The 18,091-nt window shown below is 37.4% G+C and overlaps 1 protein-coding gene and 1 long non-coding RNA gene across 2 annotated transcripts in view; both read right to left on the bottom strand.

The window, feature by feature from the left end:
- LOC108682887 overlaps positions 1 to 7,936 on the bottom strand; it is a 14,478-nt gene extending 6,542 nt beyond the window's left edge. Inside the window, exons 1-9 of the mRNA XM_047885007.1 lie at positions 7,880 to 7,936; positions 5,732 to 5,803; positions 5,006 to 5,196; positions 3,428 to 3,485; positions 2,516 to 2,675; positions 2,076 to 2,242; positions 1,149 to 1,333; positions 390 to 447; positions 3 to 114 (exon numbers count right to left, since the gene is read on the bottom strand). Coding sequence (XP_047740963.1) covers positions 3 to 114; positions 390 to 447; positions 1,149 to 1,333; positions 2,076 to 2,242; positions 2,516 to 2,675; positions 3,428 to 3,485; positions 5,006 to 5,196; positions 5,732 to 5,803; positions 7,880 to 7,893 — 1,017 coding nt within the window. The 5' untranslated portion in view covers positions 7,894 to 7,936. The remainder of the gene's footprint in view (positions 1 to 2; positions 115 to 389; positions 448 to 1,148; positions 1,334 to 2,075; positions 2,243 to 2,515; positions 2,676 to 3,427; positions 3,486 to 5,005; positions 5,197 to 5,731; positions 5,804 to 7,879) is intronic.
- A 6,624-nt stretch (positions 7,937 to 14,560) lies between these two features.
- On the bottom strand, positions 14,561 to 15,827 carry LOC125179335. The gene is made up of 3 exons (XR_007157229.1): positions 15,807 to 15,827; positions 15,367 to 15,424; positions 14,561 to 14,707 (listed from the first exon to the last, which is right to left on the bottom strand). It is a non-coding gene; the product is annotated as an uncharacterized LOC125179335 (long non-coding RNA).
- Positions 15,828 to 18,091: the final 2,264 nt, after the last annotated feature.

The raw sequence follows: 18,091 nt of genomic DNA, 5'->3' as shown, positions 1-18,091 counted from the left end.
GCGCTCCAGCGGTCCTGCGTGATGTTGGTGGTCACGTCTAGTGGCAGGGAGTGACGCCGCTGGTCATATAAATCATTTTGTGTCCACAGCAGCAGCACCCAGTGCTGTCCATACCTATTCATACGTATAGATTTACTAATGATAAAATCATAAAAAAAACTTGCTTCATTCTACAAGGAAAACTATCTGTGCATTTAAGAAATGTTATTCGAGGTCTTCTGTACCTAAACGCACACAACTGAACGCGTAGTGCAGGCAGGGCAATTTTGTCAGTCTGGCAAGTGAAAATATTCTAGCATATCAATATGACATTTTAAATCAGGGAGTTCGTGGATCAAATATTGATAAAACATTCAATGAAGTACAGTTGATCAGTGATGGAAACTTACGGACCAACTTCGACCTCAACATACTGGTTGTCGGCGTTCAGGAAATAGACCTCCACCACTGCTCGAGAAGAACGAAAATAAAAATGTATCCCTCCCGCAGGACTAGTGTTTGATGGAAGAGCCTATTTTGTTAATAATGACAACTTAATGATACATTCAGGTTCGATTCAATCTTGCTGACCTGGTATTATAAGGTCGCCGGATGCGAAAGAAGTCAACTCCGCGCTTGGTTACTCTAAGTTTTCTGCGTTCCTCATAATGAACTCATTAACTATATGATAATTAACATATTTAAAAATATCAATTGATTTGATACCATAATTCAACTTTGACCACTTCGTATTCCTTTTTACGGAATTAAGCTTCATTTTTAGCGTGGTTCTTAAGCGTTGATTGTTGTACAGTGAGCGAATAAAACCCATTCAGGCTGCAAATGTTTCAATTAAGTTGCTAAGTAATACCTTAATAATAATATATTAACATGTTTTAGTGAATAATATATCAATCAATAATTATTTAATACATAATAATTGAATAAATAATAAATAAATCATGAAAAATCACTCAAATATATTCTATATATTTTTGAACTGACGATGGAGTTTGTCTCTGAAATATTTTTTCAGATATTTCTTGAACTTGCTGATGTTTTCTTTGCTTTTAAATTCTTAATGATCATAAGTGAAATAAAGATAAAGTAATAACTTAAAAACTATAATAAATAAATAGATGATAACATACATTACGATAGTCTCTCACCCTCATACTTGTATAGGTCAGGGAAGGCGTGGCCAGGTATACCACCCGGCGCAGGGTCGGCGTCAAAGAAAGGAGCGTCAACGGTGAAGAGAACCTCCTCTTCATCCCCTTCCAGGACCACAGTGAGAGGCGCGTGTGGTACCGACGTACCGTTCCAGTACGTCTTGATGCGGTAACGTAGACGTCTGATTGCCGGAAGTTCGTAGAGTTCTCAATTATTTCATTTGAAAATCCTAATTATGATAATTTGAAAACAAACAGAAAATGTTATGTTTATCATGACGCTAGTTTTTTTTGCAATCAATGCAACCAACTCTCAATAGAGTAGGTTCCCCTAGGTTGCCCTGGATATATTTAAGAAGTAAACAAAATGAGCTCATTTATTTAATCTCTGAATGAAATCTTGTTCTAATCATGCTTTATATGCAAAGAGAAAAATTTAAAAATCTCTTTAAGTTATGTCCAGTAGAAATTGCTCTCATTTTTGGCCGTTTCGTGCTCGTGCACTAGACCCTACTAAATGTATTGATTTTATTCTTATAGCCTCGATTAGAATAATAAATATGTAATTTAACAGACTAAAATAGAGGCTATAGCCTTATAACATCTATATCGCTGGGTAATGGTGCGCTTTCGTTGATAATTTCGGATGATTTGTTTAGCTACAGATGATAATTATTAAAAAAGGCATAGAAAAAATATTTCAAAACATTTTAAAAGGCACTTTCTGCAGGTAGCACTAATACACGCTTGGCAAAAGCGGGTCCGGAAGGCCCTCACAAGGGCAAGAAGCATGGTTGAATTAAATAATTTAATATTATATATGTATTAATTCAATCATGTATTAATTCAACCATGGGCAGGAAGTGCATCGCTATTAGGAGAAAGTTTTTTTAGTTTTCTGAGTGTTAATAAAACCCAACACACCCTTCCAGAGCGTCGGTCCAGAGCTCGGTCATGGGCCGACTGCTGAGGTCGGGGATGAGCTGGTCCAGGTCAATGGGTGCGTAGTACTGCAGCGCGTGGCTAAAGCAAGGACATGTATTAGTGTGTAATAATAATGATAATAATAATAATAATAATAATTCCAGTTTCTGGTTAGTACAAAATTCTGGTGATTACCAAGGGTGGAAATTTCAAGGAGACTGTGAATATGTCATGGATTAAAATCCAAGTTTGTATCCTAAATGGAAAAATGTGTTTCGTAATCTCAGAATTGAATCATTTTTCCGCAAGAAAAATCGATTTTCCCGCAGGAAATTAAGTCAGAAATTTCTGTGCTGCCACTGACGCTAGGCGGATTTTCCGCAAGAAAATTTGACTTTTCCGCAGGAACTTAAGTCTTAAATTTCTGTGCTGCCACTGACGCTGGGTGGAAGGTACTCAGTGGGGAGGGCAAGCCTGGTCTCCCAGTGGACGAGGCCGTCAGTGTCTACAATGAAGGAGAAGTCGACGCTGTCCGGAGGCAAGGAAAACCTGACGTTCTGGCGCACTCCGTCGAAGAGCAACACGCAATGCAGACCGTCTCTGGAAATAATCTTTTATGAGGCTACTGATTTTCATGGGATCACAGGAAAAAGTAAAAAACGTTGTCTATATGAACTTAAACTGAAACTGAACTGAAACTGAAGGAAAACGTTGTCTATATGAACGTAAACTGATATATAACGAAATTATACTTACTCGTTTAGAGAGTGCTTCCAATTCTAGTGCGCGTGACAATAAAGGTACTTCCATATTACAATGGAATATTTCCGGGGTTTAAAATATCTATACTTAGTTCTAATTTACTACAAAAATATTTACACAGCCTGATATGAGACTTCCTACTGCTGCCAGATTCAATGTTATCAGCGATCTGCCATTAAAATCAAACGGTACCCTTCTTTAATGCAATTTAAGCCTTCGATACTATGCAATTTAAAGATATTGTACAAAAGGCAGCGTACTTTCGGTATGCTTTCGTGCGGGACCGCAAAGTGGAACTTGAGCGCAAAGATTTCAACAACCAAGTGTGACTCTGGGAAGAAAAAATTATAAAAACTTCGGCAAAAAATCAATTTTGTCAATTAAACATGCATATAAGATACCTCAAAATATTAAGTAAACAAAATCTAGCACTAAAGCGGCATGAAACGCTAAAATATGTGTACGGAAACCTATCCTAAATTTTCTATGTAAATTCTACACAATCAGACGAATAGGATTTGCCCCAAAATCAGACGCGTAAACTGAAAGAATATCAGCGTCAGTATCGCGCTGTCAGGAGCAAGACTCACGGCGCGAGCTGGACTTGTATGTATTGATCAGCGGCGTTGGCGAGAAAGACGTCCATCACTGCAACGAGGTATTAACGTTATTATCATTATTAATATTATTGTTATTATTATTATCATGATTATAATTATTTTTATTATTATTATTGATATTATTATTATTATTACTATTATTATTATTATTATTATTATTATTATTACTATTATTATTATTGTGATGGGAGCTAGGGTCCTCTTGCACTTCATGGAATTGCTGCCTAAAAACAGTTCAGCAAAAATGATCGCTGTGCCCCTCTTTTGGTAATGTAATTGAATTCATTTCTGAGGGGCATTTAATATGATGATTTTTATTCATTTGGGGAAAAAAACAACCGATTTTATTGCTAGACACGCGTATTAAGTTATTGGTTATCTCGGAATTTTGCTAATGATCCATCAGTGGAAGTTATTAACGCTTAAATAGTAAACACCCGTTCATAAATTTTCTTCGCCTTTTCTAAGTCCGTATTTCGACCAAGAAATTCCAAAAATTTCGATCATTATAAACAAATCATAACATTCGGGGGCTCAATTTCATGCTATCTTATTTTTTTAAATTCGATTTCTCTACAAAAAATTGCTTACTAATTCACGGCGAGTTATATGGTCGGGTCTATATTATCCTCCATCGTATACAATGATAGACCATCATTAGGGAGCGAAAGCCAATGATTTCAATACTTCTCTTAATAAGTAGTAGTTCATGTTAGGCTAACCACCGATAGCTGCCGCGAATGAAAATGGGACCCTACCTAACTCCAGAAAAGTGTCGATTTTACACCTACTCACTTACTGAAATAATTTCAGGTACATGGATTCAATACTTTCTGAATTAGTATATCAAAAGATAGCTGCCGAAAATGGAGCTGGATTGCCACTAAAGTGGAGAATTCTGATATTTTTTCATGCATGATGATTTAGTATCTGAATCTCTGTCAACCTACCATCATCTTACCCTCATAGTCCCAGAGTCTTAATATGTCAGACTCTGTCAACCTACCATCAACTTACCCTCGTAGTCCCAGAGTCCCACTATGTTGAACTCTTACCCTCATAGTCCCAGAGTCCCACTATGTCGGACTTTATCACCCCACCATCATCTTACCCTCATAGTCCCAGAGTCCCACTATGTCGGACTCTGTCAACCTACCATCATCTTACCCGCATAGTCCCAGAGTCCCACTATGTTGGACTCTGTCAACCAACCATCATCTTACCCTCATAGTCCCAAAGTCCCACTATGTCGGACTCTGTCAACCTACCATCAACTTACCCTCGTAGTCCCAGAGTCCCTCATAGTCCCAGAGTCCCACTATGTCGGACTCTGTCAACCTACCATCAACTTACCCTCATAGTCCCAGCGTCCCACTATGTCGGACTCTTACCCTCATAGTCCCAGAGTCCCACTATGTCGGACTCTGTCAACTTACCCTCATAGTCCCAGAGTCCCACTATGTTGGACTCTGTCCACCTACCATAAACTTACCCTCATAGTCCCAGAGTCCCACTATGTTGGACTCTGTCCACCTACCATAAACTTACCCTCATAGTCCCAGAGTCCCACTATGTTGGCCCCCGGGAAGGCCCCGCTGGGCTGAGGATTGCCATAGTAACGCGCCGTTGCCGTCACGACGATGACGTCATCACCGGCGCTGGCTAGGCTAACGTTAGCGTAGTTGCCCGACGGCAGGGACACGTTGTTCCATGTCGTCGTTATGAGGTACGATAACGAACTGTGGCGTGGTAAGTAATGATTCATGTTGCATTTTTTATGAAAAATTACATGGATCTGCATTTCTGAAAAAAATGCAGATCTACATTTTTGAGGTAATGAACGTGGATCTGAATTTTTTGATAAAATTGCTTATATCACAAGCCCTATGAGTACCAGCAAAAACATTTCACAAATGTACATCATTAGTTTAGTTTCAAATTCGCATGTATTTAATCAAAACAGGTTCAATGGATAGCATGATCATTCTGGCACGTAGATACAATTTTGGTCAAAAAATCAAAATTGTATCTGGCTCCTAGAAAAAATTTTGTCAGTCCGAGCCTTTATATTGCATTTTTGCAACTCTTTAAATGTCGTGAACCGTATGGGTCTTTGACGATAATAGAACCCTCTTCTACATTTTTTAGAATCTTGGCATAAACTGGTGAATAGTTTGAAGAAATACATGAGATGGAGTTTAATTCTAATATGATATCTGACGGTATTTCTCTCAGGTATTCACATTATTTTTAAACAACCTTTCCAATACTCACTCCGCATTTACAGTGCAGGTCAACAGTAACATCCACAGCAGCGTCGTTACGTACGCTTGTTCTGTTCGCCATCTTTACATGGAAAAAATTATATTTATATTTTATTAGGACAGAGTATTAATTCCATCAGTAAACATTTACCCATAGTCATTCCTCAATCTGCATTCTCATGAAGTACTTTCGTCTTAGTAGAAATCTCAGTTGTACCAAGGCTCTGATTATAAAATACATCAGTAAAGCATTCACGAAACAAATATTTGTAGCCTATTATTCACATCCCACTGTAAACATTATTGCAAGTGTATCACGTTATCTACGAACACAGTCGAGATATGAGTATAAATATCGATTGCTGCGCCTTGCAGCTGCTATCGTTCCTTCGATGTTAAGATGGTTGTACCTGACAATTATTGATCGTTACTTTAATTAATTAATTTCAAAAGTAATTTAATGCTATATGAAATTTCAGGAAACTTTTTAGCGCATTTTCTCATTTATGGAAAAAATGCACTATTGTGCTCGCCATGTCCGTCCGTCCGTCTGTCCGCCTGTCTGTCTGTCTGTCCGTCCGTCTGTCCGTGACCTCAAGTTTTCGCGTCCGTCCGTCTGTCTGTCCGTCCGTCCGTCTGTCCGTGACCTCAAGTTTTCGTCGACGAGAAAATGCGCTCTCTGTCACTCACTGCAGTGAGTACTGAGTTATATTTTTTTATCTGTATGAAACTCATGTGTATGAATCACTTCACAGAATTATTTTAAATATAGAACGGTATTTGAACTTTTCGTGTCGTTTACTGTATGTTTTTTTCCTGAAGGCATTTCGTTCACCATTATTTTTTAGGTGTACATTAAAGCTCATTCCAAAGCCAACTGAACTTGCAGCGAATTTCTTCCAATTAAAGTCCGTTGCTTCATTTAAAATTATCTCGTGACTATAAATGGAATACATCGTATATGCCCTGATTTGAATATATTTTTTATTCATTATTTTTTAATATCCGATAATGGGAAGTCCGGATATTGTTTTCAGGCCTAGTGCTGAACAATTATCCAATTGCAGAAAATAATATGTCATTGTAATCACCTATTTATTATAAATCGCCCCTCGCTGTTAAATATATTTACTGACAAGAGATCCTTATGAAAACTGACGTAGAATTTCAAATGTTCATCTCATTTTAATTTCTAGTTTCTATGTAAGTGGATTTCAATAAATGTAATCAAAATTAGCATTAGCGTATTTTTTAATTTACTATTTGTCAATAAATCAAGATATGTTTTAAAAAATTTTTCCTCCGCTGCTCCCGAATCCATGTGCGAAGATTACTGAACTCCTCAAAAGTCTTCTCATTGCCGTTAACTTTTCAGAATTGATAGCCATACAGGTTTTTTATTTTCTCCCGGTGACTAAATGTTATAAATTCTAAAAATGAACTCTGATATCCAACAGAGGACATCAGCGTAATACTTATCACTATTTGTGATCATATGCGATAGTGCTTACTTTGAAAAATCTGTCGTCTTGCATTTTCTGTCGTTATACTATGTTCAACGCATTCGTAAAAAATGCACTCCGCAACAACTCCAACAATTGTAAATGGTGATTTTTTGTAACTCATTACGGTAACTTAAAAAATATAACTCAGTACTCACTGCAGTGAGTGACAGAGAGAGCATTTTTTCAGATAGCGCATTCATTTCCGCAGACGGACGGACAGACAGGCGGACATGGCGAGCACAATAGTGCATTTTTTCATAAATGAGAAAATGCGCTAAAAAGACACCTAACCACTCGTATGCTGAGGTAGTTACCCCAAAGTACTAATAGTAAATAGTTAAGCCCTCCCCCCTTTCTCCCTCTCACTATAGATTCCTACTCACCTGGCTCAAAAAAGAATTAATTTACACAAATTTTAATTATATGACAAATTTAACAGTGAGAAGTCAAACGAAAATCTTTTTATAACAACACATCTCTTTAACATCACTTCTTGTTGTTTGTTTGTCTGCTACAAATCTTATAATCGATATTTAACACACTTCTACCTCTCCAATCGATCTGAAATCGATTTTGAACACTAACGCAAAGTTGCAGACAATGCATGAAGCAATTGAGAGAATAATTAAATTTTAAAAGTAAAAGTTTTTTACCTTGATGTACTCATGATACAAGCCTCGGTGAAGAGCCCAGAAGCAAATGCTACAACAGATCAGTGAGGTGTAACTGAAGCAACTGCCCGAGTATGTGACATGTGCCTGTGAGCTGATAAGAAGATCCTAACTCCCATGGACGCTCTCGAGTTATAATCATGTGTGATTACCGCGCCTGCGGACATGTTTTCAAGTTCTTACAAAGCGCGTCGTGAATGGTAGAAGGTCGTGAAGGTAACATAGAGTATTACTACATCTGAGGATGTTATACGTTAAGGAAAGTTTATATAGTTCTGCTCATGGTTATTATAACATATTACAATGAGTTATATTGACGATGAATTTCAAACTATCGTCAGTCTTGAAAAGATCCGGTCAAATGACACGATTTTAGATCTTCTGTGAACAAATCCGAAAAGTAAAAGAATCGGTGACAGGCCACATCAGGCCTACTCTTCAGCGCTGACATCACTATGTTATGTTATGTTATGTTAGGTTAATATCTTGACTATCGCAAGAGGAGCGTCAGCCTTACTGTATAGTTATCCCAGGAATACATTTTCTTTGAAACGTAGAAAAGTCTCGGGAAATAAAAACGAAAATGTCCATTTATTTGTAACCTTCATTGTAATTATTTCGCTACCTATGAATAAGCTCGAATTTTAGAAAAAATATTCAAAAGCTAGGTCGTGAAGGTAACATAGAGTATTACTACATCTGAGGATGTTATACGGTACGTTTAGGAAAGTTTATATAGTTCTGCTTATGGTTATTACAATGAGTTATGTTGACGATGAATTTCAAAATATCGTCAGTCTTGAAATGATCCGGTCAAATGACACGATTTTAGATCTTCTGTGAACAAGTCCGAAAAGTACAAGAATCGGCGACAGGCCACATCAGGCCCACTCTTAAGCACCGATATCACTATATTATGTTATTTTATGTTAATATCTTGACTATCTCAAGGGGAACGTTCAGTCTTACTCTATAGTTATCCCTGGAATGTATTTTCTTCGAAACTGAAAAGTCTCGGGAAAGGAAATCGAATATTCACATTTATTTCTAACCTTCATTGTAATTATTTCGCTACCTATGAATAAGCTCGAATTTTAGAAAAAATATTCAAAAGCCTTGAATTTAGCACCTTGATACAACAACCTACGGGGTCTAAATAAAGATAAATCAATATCAATTTCTTCACCTACAGAAAAGCACTATTACATTTTTCATAACCTTGTTACCGATTTTTCCCAATATACACGAATATTAACATTTACATTAATTTAATTATCTGAAAGGTTGTCTGTAAATTCTTCAAATCATGTCACAAAAATTCATGTAATTTTCCCATACGAATCATATACTTCGGTCTGGTATTGTGATAACTCCTAATCTTATCTCTATAAATATAGAGATAATATAAATATAAATATAGGAATAGGAAAAATTACATAATTACATATTTATATATATCTATAGCTCTATACCACTGATTAATATGTCTATTAATTTCGCTACAACTTTCTAGTGCAAAGCTTTATTATTTAGTGGAAATGAACAGCGAATATAATCTATTAAATTATTCTGATTCCAAGAGAAGGAAGTTTACTCAGGCTTATCGGGCTGCCTTTGTTTACTTCGTGGCTCTATAACAGAGGGTTCATAAAACCTCATGACCAGGGTTCAGCACAAAGGGGTTATAAAACCTCAGACAACGGGTTCAGCACAATGGNTTCAGTAGAAATAGTTCATAGAACCTCATGACAAGAGTTCCGTATAAATAGTTCATAGAACCTCATGACAAGAGTTCCGTATAAATAGTTCATAGAACCTCATGACAAGAGTTCAGTACAAAGGGTTCATAGAACCTCATGACAAGAGTTCAGTAGAAATAGTTCATAGAACCTCATGACAAGAGTTCAGTACAAAGGGTTCATAGAACCTCATGACAAGAGTTCAGTAGAAATAGTTCATAGAACCACATGGCAAGAGTTCAGTACAAAGGGTTCATAAAAACCTTTGACAAAGGTTCAGTAGAAATAGTTCATAGAACCTCATGACAAGAGTTCAGTACAAAGGGTTCAAAGAACCTCATGACAAGAGTTCAGTACAAAGGGTTCAAAGAACCTCATGACATGAGTTCAGTAGAAAGGGTTCATAAAAAACCTTTGATAAAGGTTCATTTCTCATCACGATAGCACAGAGAGACTATCTAGGGCAGGCGATACGGTAACAGAATTTTAAAGAACGATATCACGGTAACAGAGAGAATATTTTAGGCAGATCCTTCTATTAGTCATGCAATGTTTGTGTTGGACTTTCATTAATTGCAGACATAAAATTATTTGAAAATTATGTGAATTGTGCGGAACTTATATTGTTTTATTCCAACTGTTGATAATGAACACAGAAGAATGGTTAAGAAGATTTGTGCTGGAAAAAATTGGAGTTGACGCCACCATTAGCCAAATTAAGAAGAATGCAGGTAAAGTAACAATCTTATGCAAGGATCACTCAAACTTTCTAGTTCTAATAGAAGAACGGTACAGAAATCGATGATGGATCATACATTAAATAAAAATAATGTGTAATATTGATACACTTTCTTACATACAGCATGTGAAAAGAGCGTACTGAAACGTTCTTTTTTTCGAGCCAAATTAAGTTAGAATGACCCATACATGAGCAGAAAGATTTTATTGTTTGGACAAAAACTCACTCATTCCTCTGAGAGTGGTAAAGGTAAAAACCTAAGAAGAATAATGCTTAGCTCGATGTTAATGTGATAGGCTGGAGACACGGACGACACTTATGCAGAGTTAGGCGTGCAGATCGACAATGACGTTCATCGGAAGAGGACGTCATTTAAAACGTATTATCAACCTCTTTTTCTCTTAGATATGCTGGGCTTAAGAAATTAAAGATGTTAACCATCATGAGTTTTGCATCGAATATATGCAATTTATGCTACCCGTTTAACAATAAAGAGATACAGTTGTCATGTTATTATGATAATTATTAAGAACAATACTGAGAACCAGAATTTTGCATGAATCTAACTTGAGTGCTACTTTTAGTTATACGTGATTAAATGATTTCCGTGTCTAACATCGTAGCAACACACGATCAAGTACCTGAATGGAAGGCACATGTTTATTTTGTAATACCAAACGAATGGAATAGATTTACCAACCAAATTAATTCAGTTGAAGATTGAAGTACATGAAATTATAGTAATTAGGCGTAGTCACAAAACATTCATTGACTTTCAAGCATAATTCTGGACTTGCAGGATTGCTTCAACCATAACCTTACATTCGTAAAAATTGTAATGGGTGTGCTTCAGTGCGGAGGATTTTTTTTCATTTCTACTCATGCGCCGTTTCAACAATTATATCAACAACGCGCTTGAACATTCATATTTTTCTTCTTGATTGTTTGATCATAGAGGCACTCTATATAATGTTCCTAGCGAGTCACGAGCTGCACGAATATAGTGGTTAGTCAGCTGACAGGCGGTGGTTTAGTCAGATGGCGAGGCCAATGGCAAAGTTCTAGGAAATTGTTGAATAGCTTCATGGAATTCAATTTTATAATTTGAAGTTTATTGAAGCTTCACAGAGAAATAGGATTAACTGAAATTAAAGAACGACGAATTTCTTCGTTCAAATCTCGTCATTCCCTTGTCCAAACATCGTTTTTCACTCTCCTCTACCCTCGTGTTTCCCCTCGTCTCAATCTCTCACCCCTCGCCCTCCTCAATCTTTTATTCGTCATAACCTCTTTCCTTTGACTCTACCCTCATATTTCCCTCTCCTGACCTTTTTCCCTTCACTTTACCCTCATATTTCCCTCTCCTGACCTCTTTCCCTTTACCCTATCCTCATATTTCCCTCTCCTGACCTCTTGCCCTTCACCCTACCCTCACATTTCCCTCACCTGACCTCTTTCCCTTCACCCTACCCTCATATTTCCTTCTCCTGACCTCTTTCCCTTCACCCTACCCTCACATTTCCCTCTCCTGACCTCTTTCCCTTCACCCTACCCTCATATTTCCCTCTCCTGACCTCTTGCCCTTCACCCTACCCTCACATTTCCCTCTCCTGACCTCTTTCCCTTCACCCTACCCTCATATTTCCTTCTCCTGACCTCTTTCCCTTCACCCTACCCTCACATTTCCCTCTCCTGACCTCTTTCCCTTCACCCTACCCTCATATTTCCCTCTCCTGACCTCTTGCCCTTCACCCTACCCTCACATTTCCCTCTCCTGACCTCTTTCCCTGTCTCTTATACACATCTAGATGTGTATAAGAGACAGGTTTAAATCTGAACTTTATAGACGTTGTAAAGACAGAGGTATGGTGATATTTGAATAACTCTGTTATTAGGCGTAATTTAACAGAATATCCAGTTTGGAGAGATAGATATTTTTGTGTGAAGCTCCAAATATTTCATTCTAAAAACGTTAATTTGAACTTTTTTTTAGCAATGAAGGAAAAATCATCGATAGTTTGTGTGCAAATGACAGATGATTCTAGCCATTACAGTACAAAGCGCACAAAGACTAGCAACCATCAGCGCACAAAGACGCTCGAGCATTTGACTCACTTATTATTTGACTGAGTTATTAGCATATGACTCACTTACTATTATTCCACTCACTTATTGGCCTTTAAGTCACTAAATTAAAATTCCGACTTGCATGGACGTGTGAAGGGAAATGGGAGCACGGTCGTGAAACTCGGTCCCTCCCACTCAGCCCGGGACCATGAGGCCGCGAGGGATTTGGGTCATGGGAGGGTTGTCCCCATGGGGAGGGTCGTCTCCATATGGGGAAAGACGTCTCCATGGGGAGGGTCGTCCATATGGGGAAGATCATCCCTGCTTATCCCTAATCTCTCGTATAAATAGATGGCTTTAAGCGCTTTATATTCCTCAGTGTCGTCCCTCATTATCCGAGGGAAGCTTAGCAAGTTATTTTTGGCCAGTATGTAGCACATGAAGGTCTTCTCTAAACTTCTATTGTGTATATTCTGGATTTAAAGGAATTTTCTTATAGTTTATGGATAATTTTATTGTAATTTTTAAAGACAATTTCATTGCCTTTTTAATACTGTTCCAAAACACTGAATAACTTCCTATACTTTTGAAAAAAAAAAATCGAAAGTTATTCTCTCTGATGCTCATTCTTGAAAAAAAATCAAGAGTTATTCTCTCTGATGCTCATTCTTGATCAAAAAAGCCATCAAAAATGCCCTACTTCTAAAGTTCACGACAATCTCGCGGCCAAGTTGCTCAAGTTTCCGTCAAGTTCTCAGCGAGTCTCGCAGCGGAACTCATTCAAGTCCTCGTCGCTCTCTTGGAGACGTCGAAGTCTAAAAATAATCATCAGATCAATACACACCCAGAGAAATAAGTGAGACTGGTCTAGCTGGGACATGGGGCGGTCGCTCTGCCCGGGCACGATGGAGTTCATGTCGAAGGATTTGAAGTAGCGGAGAGCGTGGCTGAAATACAACACATATAGACAATATATATATTATCTATATATATAATATAACACACATAGACAATATACTGTCTACATATAACACATATAGATAATTTATAATGTATGCATCTCATTTTTCAATGGCTGAAATGAAAATAAACGTGAGAGTAATTGGTGATTCTGTAAAAAAGGTTCATTCATAATTGGATTTAAGCCATGTGTCAAACACATATCCGAGCCTGATCTCTGTAAAGGTATTGTAAGAAGGGGCCTGCAACCTTGCGATTACCAGTCACAACTAAACAACTGGCAGCGTCGTGGCAACTACTAGCAACGGATAACGTACTAGCAACGAGTATAATACCAGCAAATGTTAAATATGTTAACGCTTCAAAAACTATATCGACACGCAACTGACTCAGTACACGCACAAAAAGTACATAGTGCACCTGACACTGTATAGCTCGAGGAAACACTAGCTGTATAATATACAGTACGCAACATACAGTACACTATACAGCTGTCTCTTATACACATCTAGATGTGTATAAGAGACAGGAATGGTTACCGTATGAACCATTTAGTCAAGAAGAATGATTAGCGAAGTAAGAATTAAGTAGTTATATAAGAGCCCCCTATGTGTCTTTCGATCACTGCATAAACTAAAAAGGCTGGAATTGGTTTCGAAACGCAATAATAAAAAAAACGGATAAATGATGTGATTTAATTCAGATTAAGTTTTAATACAAAGTATAGGATGATTAGATACACCAGCCATTTTACGGACAGAGTTTCTCGTTGTATTCTCGAGTCATTTACCGCAGCCATTTTTTACAACAGTGCAGTAANATCCATGTGCGAAGATTACTGAACTCCTCAAAAGTCTTCTCATTGCCGTTAACTTTTCAGAATTGATAGCCATACAGGTTTTTTATTTTCTCCCGGTGACTAAATGTTATAAATTCTAAAAATGAACTCTGATATCCAACAGAGGACATCAGCGTAATACTTATCACCTGTCTCTTATACACATCTAGATGTGTATAAGAGACAGGTATTACCTTTGGTGGGAGGTAATTAACAGGTATTACCTTTGGTGGGAGGTAATCAACAGGTATTTACCTTTGGTGGGAGGTAATTAACAGGTATTACCTTTGGTGGGAGGTAATCAACAGGTATTTACCTTTGGTGGGAGGTAATCAACAGGTATTCTGGCGGTGGCGCTCCAGCGGTCCTGCGTGATGTTGGTGGTAACGTCCAGTGGCAGGGAGTGACGCCGCTGGTCATATAAATCATTTTGTGTCCACAGCAGCAGCACCCAGTGCTGTCCGTACCTATCCATACGTATTGCTTTACTAATGATAAAATCATAAAATAAACTTACGTCATTCAACTTGGAAAACTAAGAAAGAAAATGTTCTTTAAAGAAAAGTTATTCGCTGTCTTTTGTACCCTTTTGTACCTTAACGCACGCAATGCTTTACAAATGCTAGGCTAATATCATCAAATTGCTTCATTTATAAGAGGAGCGAATTTGCGTTTAAGAAACAGTTCGCGAACTGCCCCGTACCCAAGCGTAAGCAATGCTTTTCAGGTTCCAGAATTATCGCTCACAACATTAAACTCAGCTACTCTTTCCCTTCAAGAAGGAAAACAATGTGTGGGCTTATATAACTTTATGTGAGCTGCCACGTGGCTGAGCGCAAACACATGCTAGATATTTAAATACAGTTCTATAATATCGTAGAAACAACTCATTGAATTATTGCCTGGAATCCTTCAAAATATATGACCACGTGAATAGTACTGCTACGCTGACACGCCGAAAGCATAGTGCAGGCCGGGCAATTTTGTCAGTCTGGCAAGTGAAAATATTCTAGCATATCAATATGACATTTTAAATCAAAGATTTCGTGGATTTAATAGCGATAAAACATTCATTGAAATTTTTAATCAATCACTCAAGTATACTTGATCAGTGATGGAAACTTACGGACCAACTTCGACCTCAACATACTGGTTGTCGGCGTTCAGGAAATAAACCTCCACCACTGCCCGATATGAAAAAAAAAATTTATCCTTCCCGGAGGACTATCTTAGTAGTATTTGATGTATAAGCCTATTTTGCTAATAGTGTCAACTTAATAGTACATTCTGATTCGATTCAACCTTGCTCGTCTCATACGTTTTCTTTGCTTTTAAATTCTTGTTGATCATAATTGAAAGAATGATAAAATAATAATAATAATAACTAAACAAAGAAAATAAATAAATGGATACATTACATTACATTGGGATGACATTACCGGTGAGAGCTGCTAAATTGCATTCTTCATTTAATTTCATCAATAGTATTTATGATAAAATAATAATAATAATAACTAAACAAGGATAATAAATAAATAGATACATTACATTACGATAGTCTCTCACCCTCATACTTGTATAGGTCAGGTAGTTGAAGATTGAAGTACATGAAATTATAGTAATTAGGCGTAGTCACAAAACATTCATTGACTTTCAAGCACAACCCAGGACATTGGAGCGCTGGTTGCAAACTGGACTTGCCGAACTGCTTCTACCATTCCCTTGCATTTGTAAAAATTGTAATAGGTTGCAAGGTTGGTACCTTTACAATTTTGCCGAGGATTAGCCGGTACCATTTTCAATGGCGAAGATTTTTTATTTACATTTCTATTCAAGCTCCGTTTCAACAATTATATCAGCAACGCGCTTGAACATTCGTCTTTTTCTTCTTGATCGTTTGATCATAGAGGCACTCTATATAATGTTCTATATAATGTTATATATATTGTTCTATATAATGTTGTATGGAATATATAATGAACATTATATATTCTATATAATGTTCTTAGCGATTCACGAACTGCACGGATATAGTGGTTCATCAGCTGGCAGGCGGTGGTTCATCAGCTGACAGGCGGTGGTTCATCAGCAGGCAGGCGGTGGTTCATCAGCAGGCAGGCGGTGGTTCATCAGCAGACAGATGTAGTCAGATGGCAAGGCAATGGCACCGTTATAAGAAAATTTTGCACAGCTTCATTTAATTAATTTTTGTAATTTGAAGTTCATTGGAACTTTTCAGAGAATTAGAATTGACTAAAGTTAAACGACGAATTCTTTCGTCCAAACATCGTTTTTCACTCTCCTCTACTCTCGTGTTCCCCTCGTCTCAATCTCTCACCCCTCGCCCTCCCCAATCTTTTATTCGTCATAACCTCTTTCTTTTGACTCTACCCTCATATTTCCTTCTTCTGACCTCTTTCCCTTCACCCTACTCTCATATATCCCTCTCACGACTTCTTTCATTTACCCTACCCTCATATTTCCCTCTCCTGACTTCTTTCCCTTCACCCTACTCTCATATTTCCCTCATTTCCCTTCATATTTCATTTCCCTCTCTCATATTTCCCTTCACCCTACCCTCATATATCCCTCTTCCTAACATACTATCTTCCTGACCCATCCCGCATCTTTTCCTCGTCCCATCCTGTTACCCTCACTTTCCGGCCTCCCCAGCCAGTGGGGTTCCGCCAGCGCCGCCTCAGCCTCATTCAGCCTCAGCCTCTTAAAGCCGCGCTGCCCTTACTTCCCTTTCCCTCACCCCCCGCCTCACTCCAGCCCTTACTTCCACTTCCCTCACTCCAGCTGATCACTTCTACTAACCGCAGTTAAAGGGGAAACTGTTACTCTTTAGTTCATATATCTATTTCCAATCTGGCTTAGGAATAAATGTTGCTATTTGACTTTGTTTTGAGTTCTGTGTAGATCTGCCAAATTTAGTTATTATTGCACGTCAGGCTTCTTCTGTATTTTCACTGTACTGTTGTATTTTTACATTATTTATTTTTTCACGATGTTAACAAAATAATGTTCTCTGCTGAATACATTTTTGATATAAATAATATTGTGAAGCAAGATTAGTTTAGTCGGAAGTTTCTCACATTTGAGAATTTGTTCTTTTGTTATGTGTGAGTTTCAAGGTGAAACTTTTGTTTGTTTTATTTTTTGTGTACAATTCAGTAATTGTATTGAAATACATATAATCAGGAGTCTTTTATTATTTTAATCAAGGGTGTTCCTTAGAAGTGATCAAAATCTAGTATAAGGGCCAAAATAAATGTTTCTGAAATTTAACCTTTGAATTGTTGTGAAATAATTTTGTTCGCGTTTAATTTGCATAATGAAAATTTGCTGTTAACGAATATAATTAAGACGGATTGATGAAAATACATTATCAAGATACTCCCAGGGTAACTTTTTATAGCAAATACGCCATTGAAATGCTTCTAAAACGTAGCTCTTGCATCGCCAGACTCCAGTCACCCTGCGGCGCTAGCGAAGAGAGGTGTGCAGTTTTTCTTGCTAAAATCCGTTCATCGTTATGAAGCGAAATGAATATAAGTTAGTTGGTTTTCCGTCTTTTAGTGTGATCATGTTGACATTATTATCTCGAATTTAAATCTAGATTGATGGTTTTATGAAATTTTGGGAAGTGTGTAACTTTCAAAGTGTATTTCTTTGTTTAAAATTTTCCTTATGAGTAACAGAATCGTAATTTTTTTTATTTTTTTACATTGATTTGCTAAGCCCCTGTTGAATTTCCGTGCAATGCCTTTATCTCTGGTATCTGAGAGCTAGAATTTATCAAGGAGTTCGTTATTTCAGATTAAATATCAACAATATTCTAAATATTA

This window comes from Hyalella azteca, unplaced genomic scaffold (assembly GCF_000764305.2).
Source record: "Hyalella azteca isolate HAZT.00-mixed unplaced genomic scaffold, Hazt_2.0.2 contig16697, whole genome shotgun sequence".
Classification (NCBI taxonomy): Eukaryota; Metazoa; Arthropoda; class Malacostraca; order Amphipoda; family Hyalellidae; genus Hyalella; species Hyalella azteca.
The sequence above is the reverse complement of the archived record's forward strand: the minus strand, read 5'-3'. Positions and strand labels throughout refer to the sequence as shown.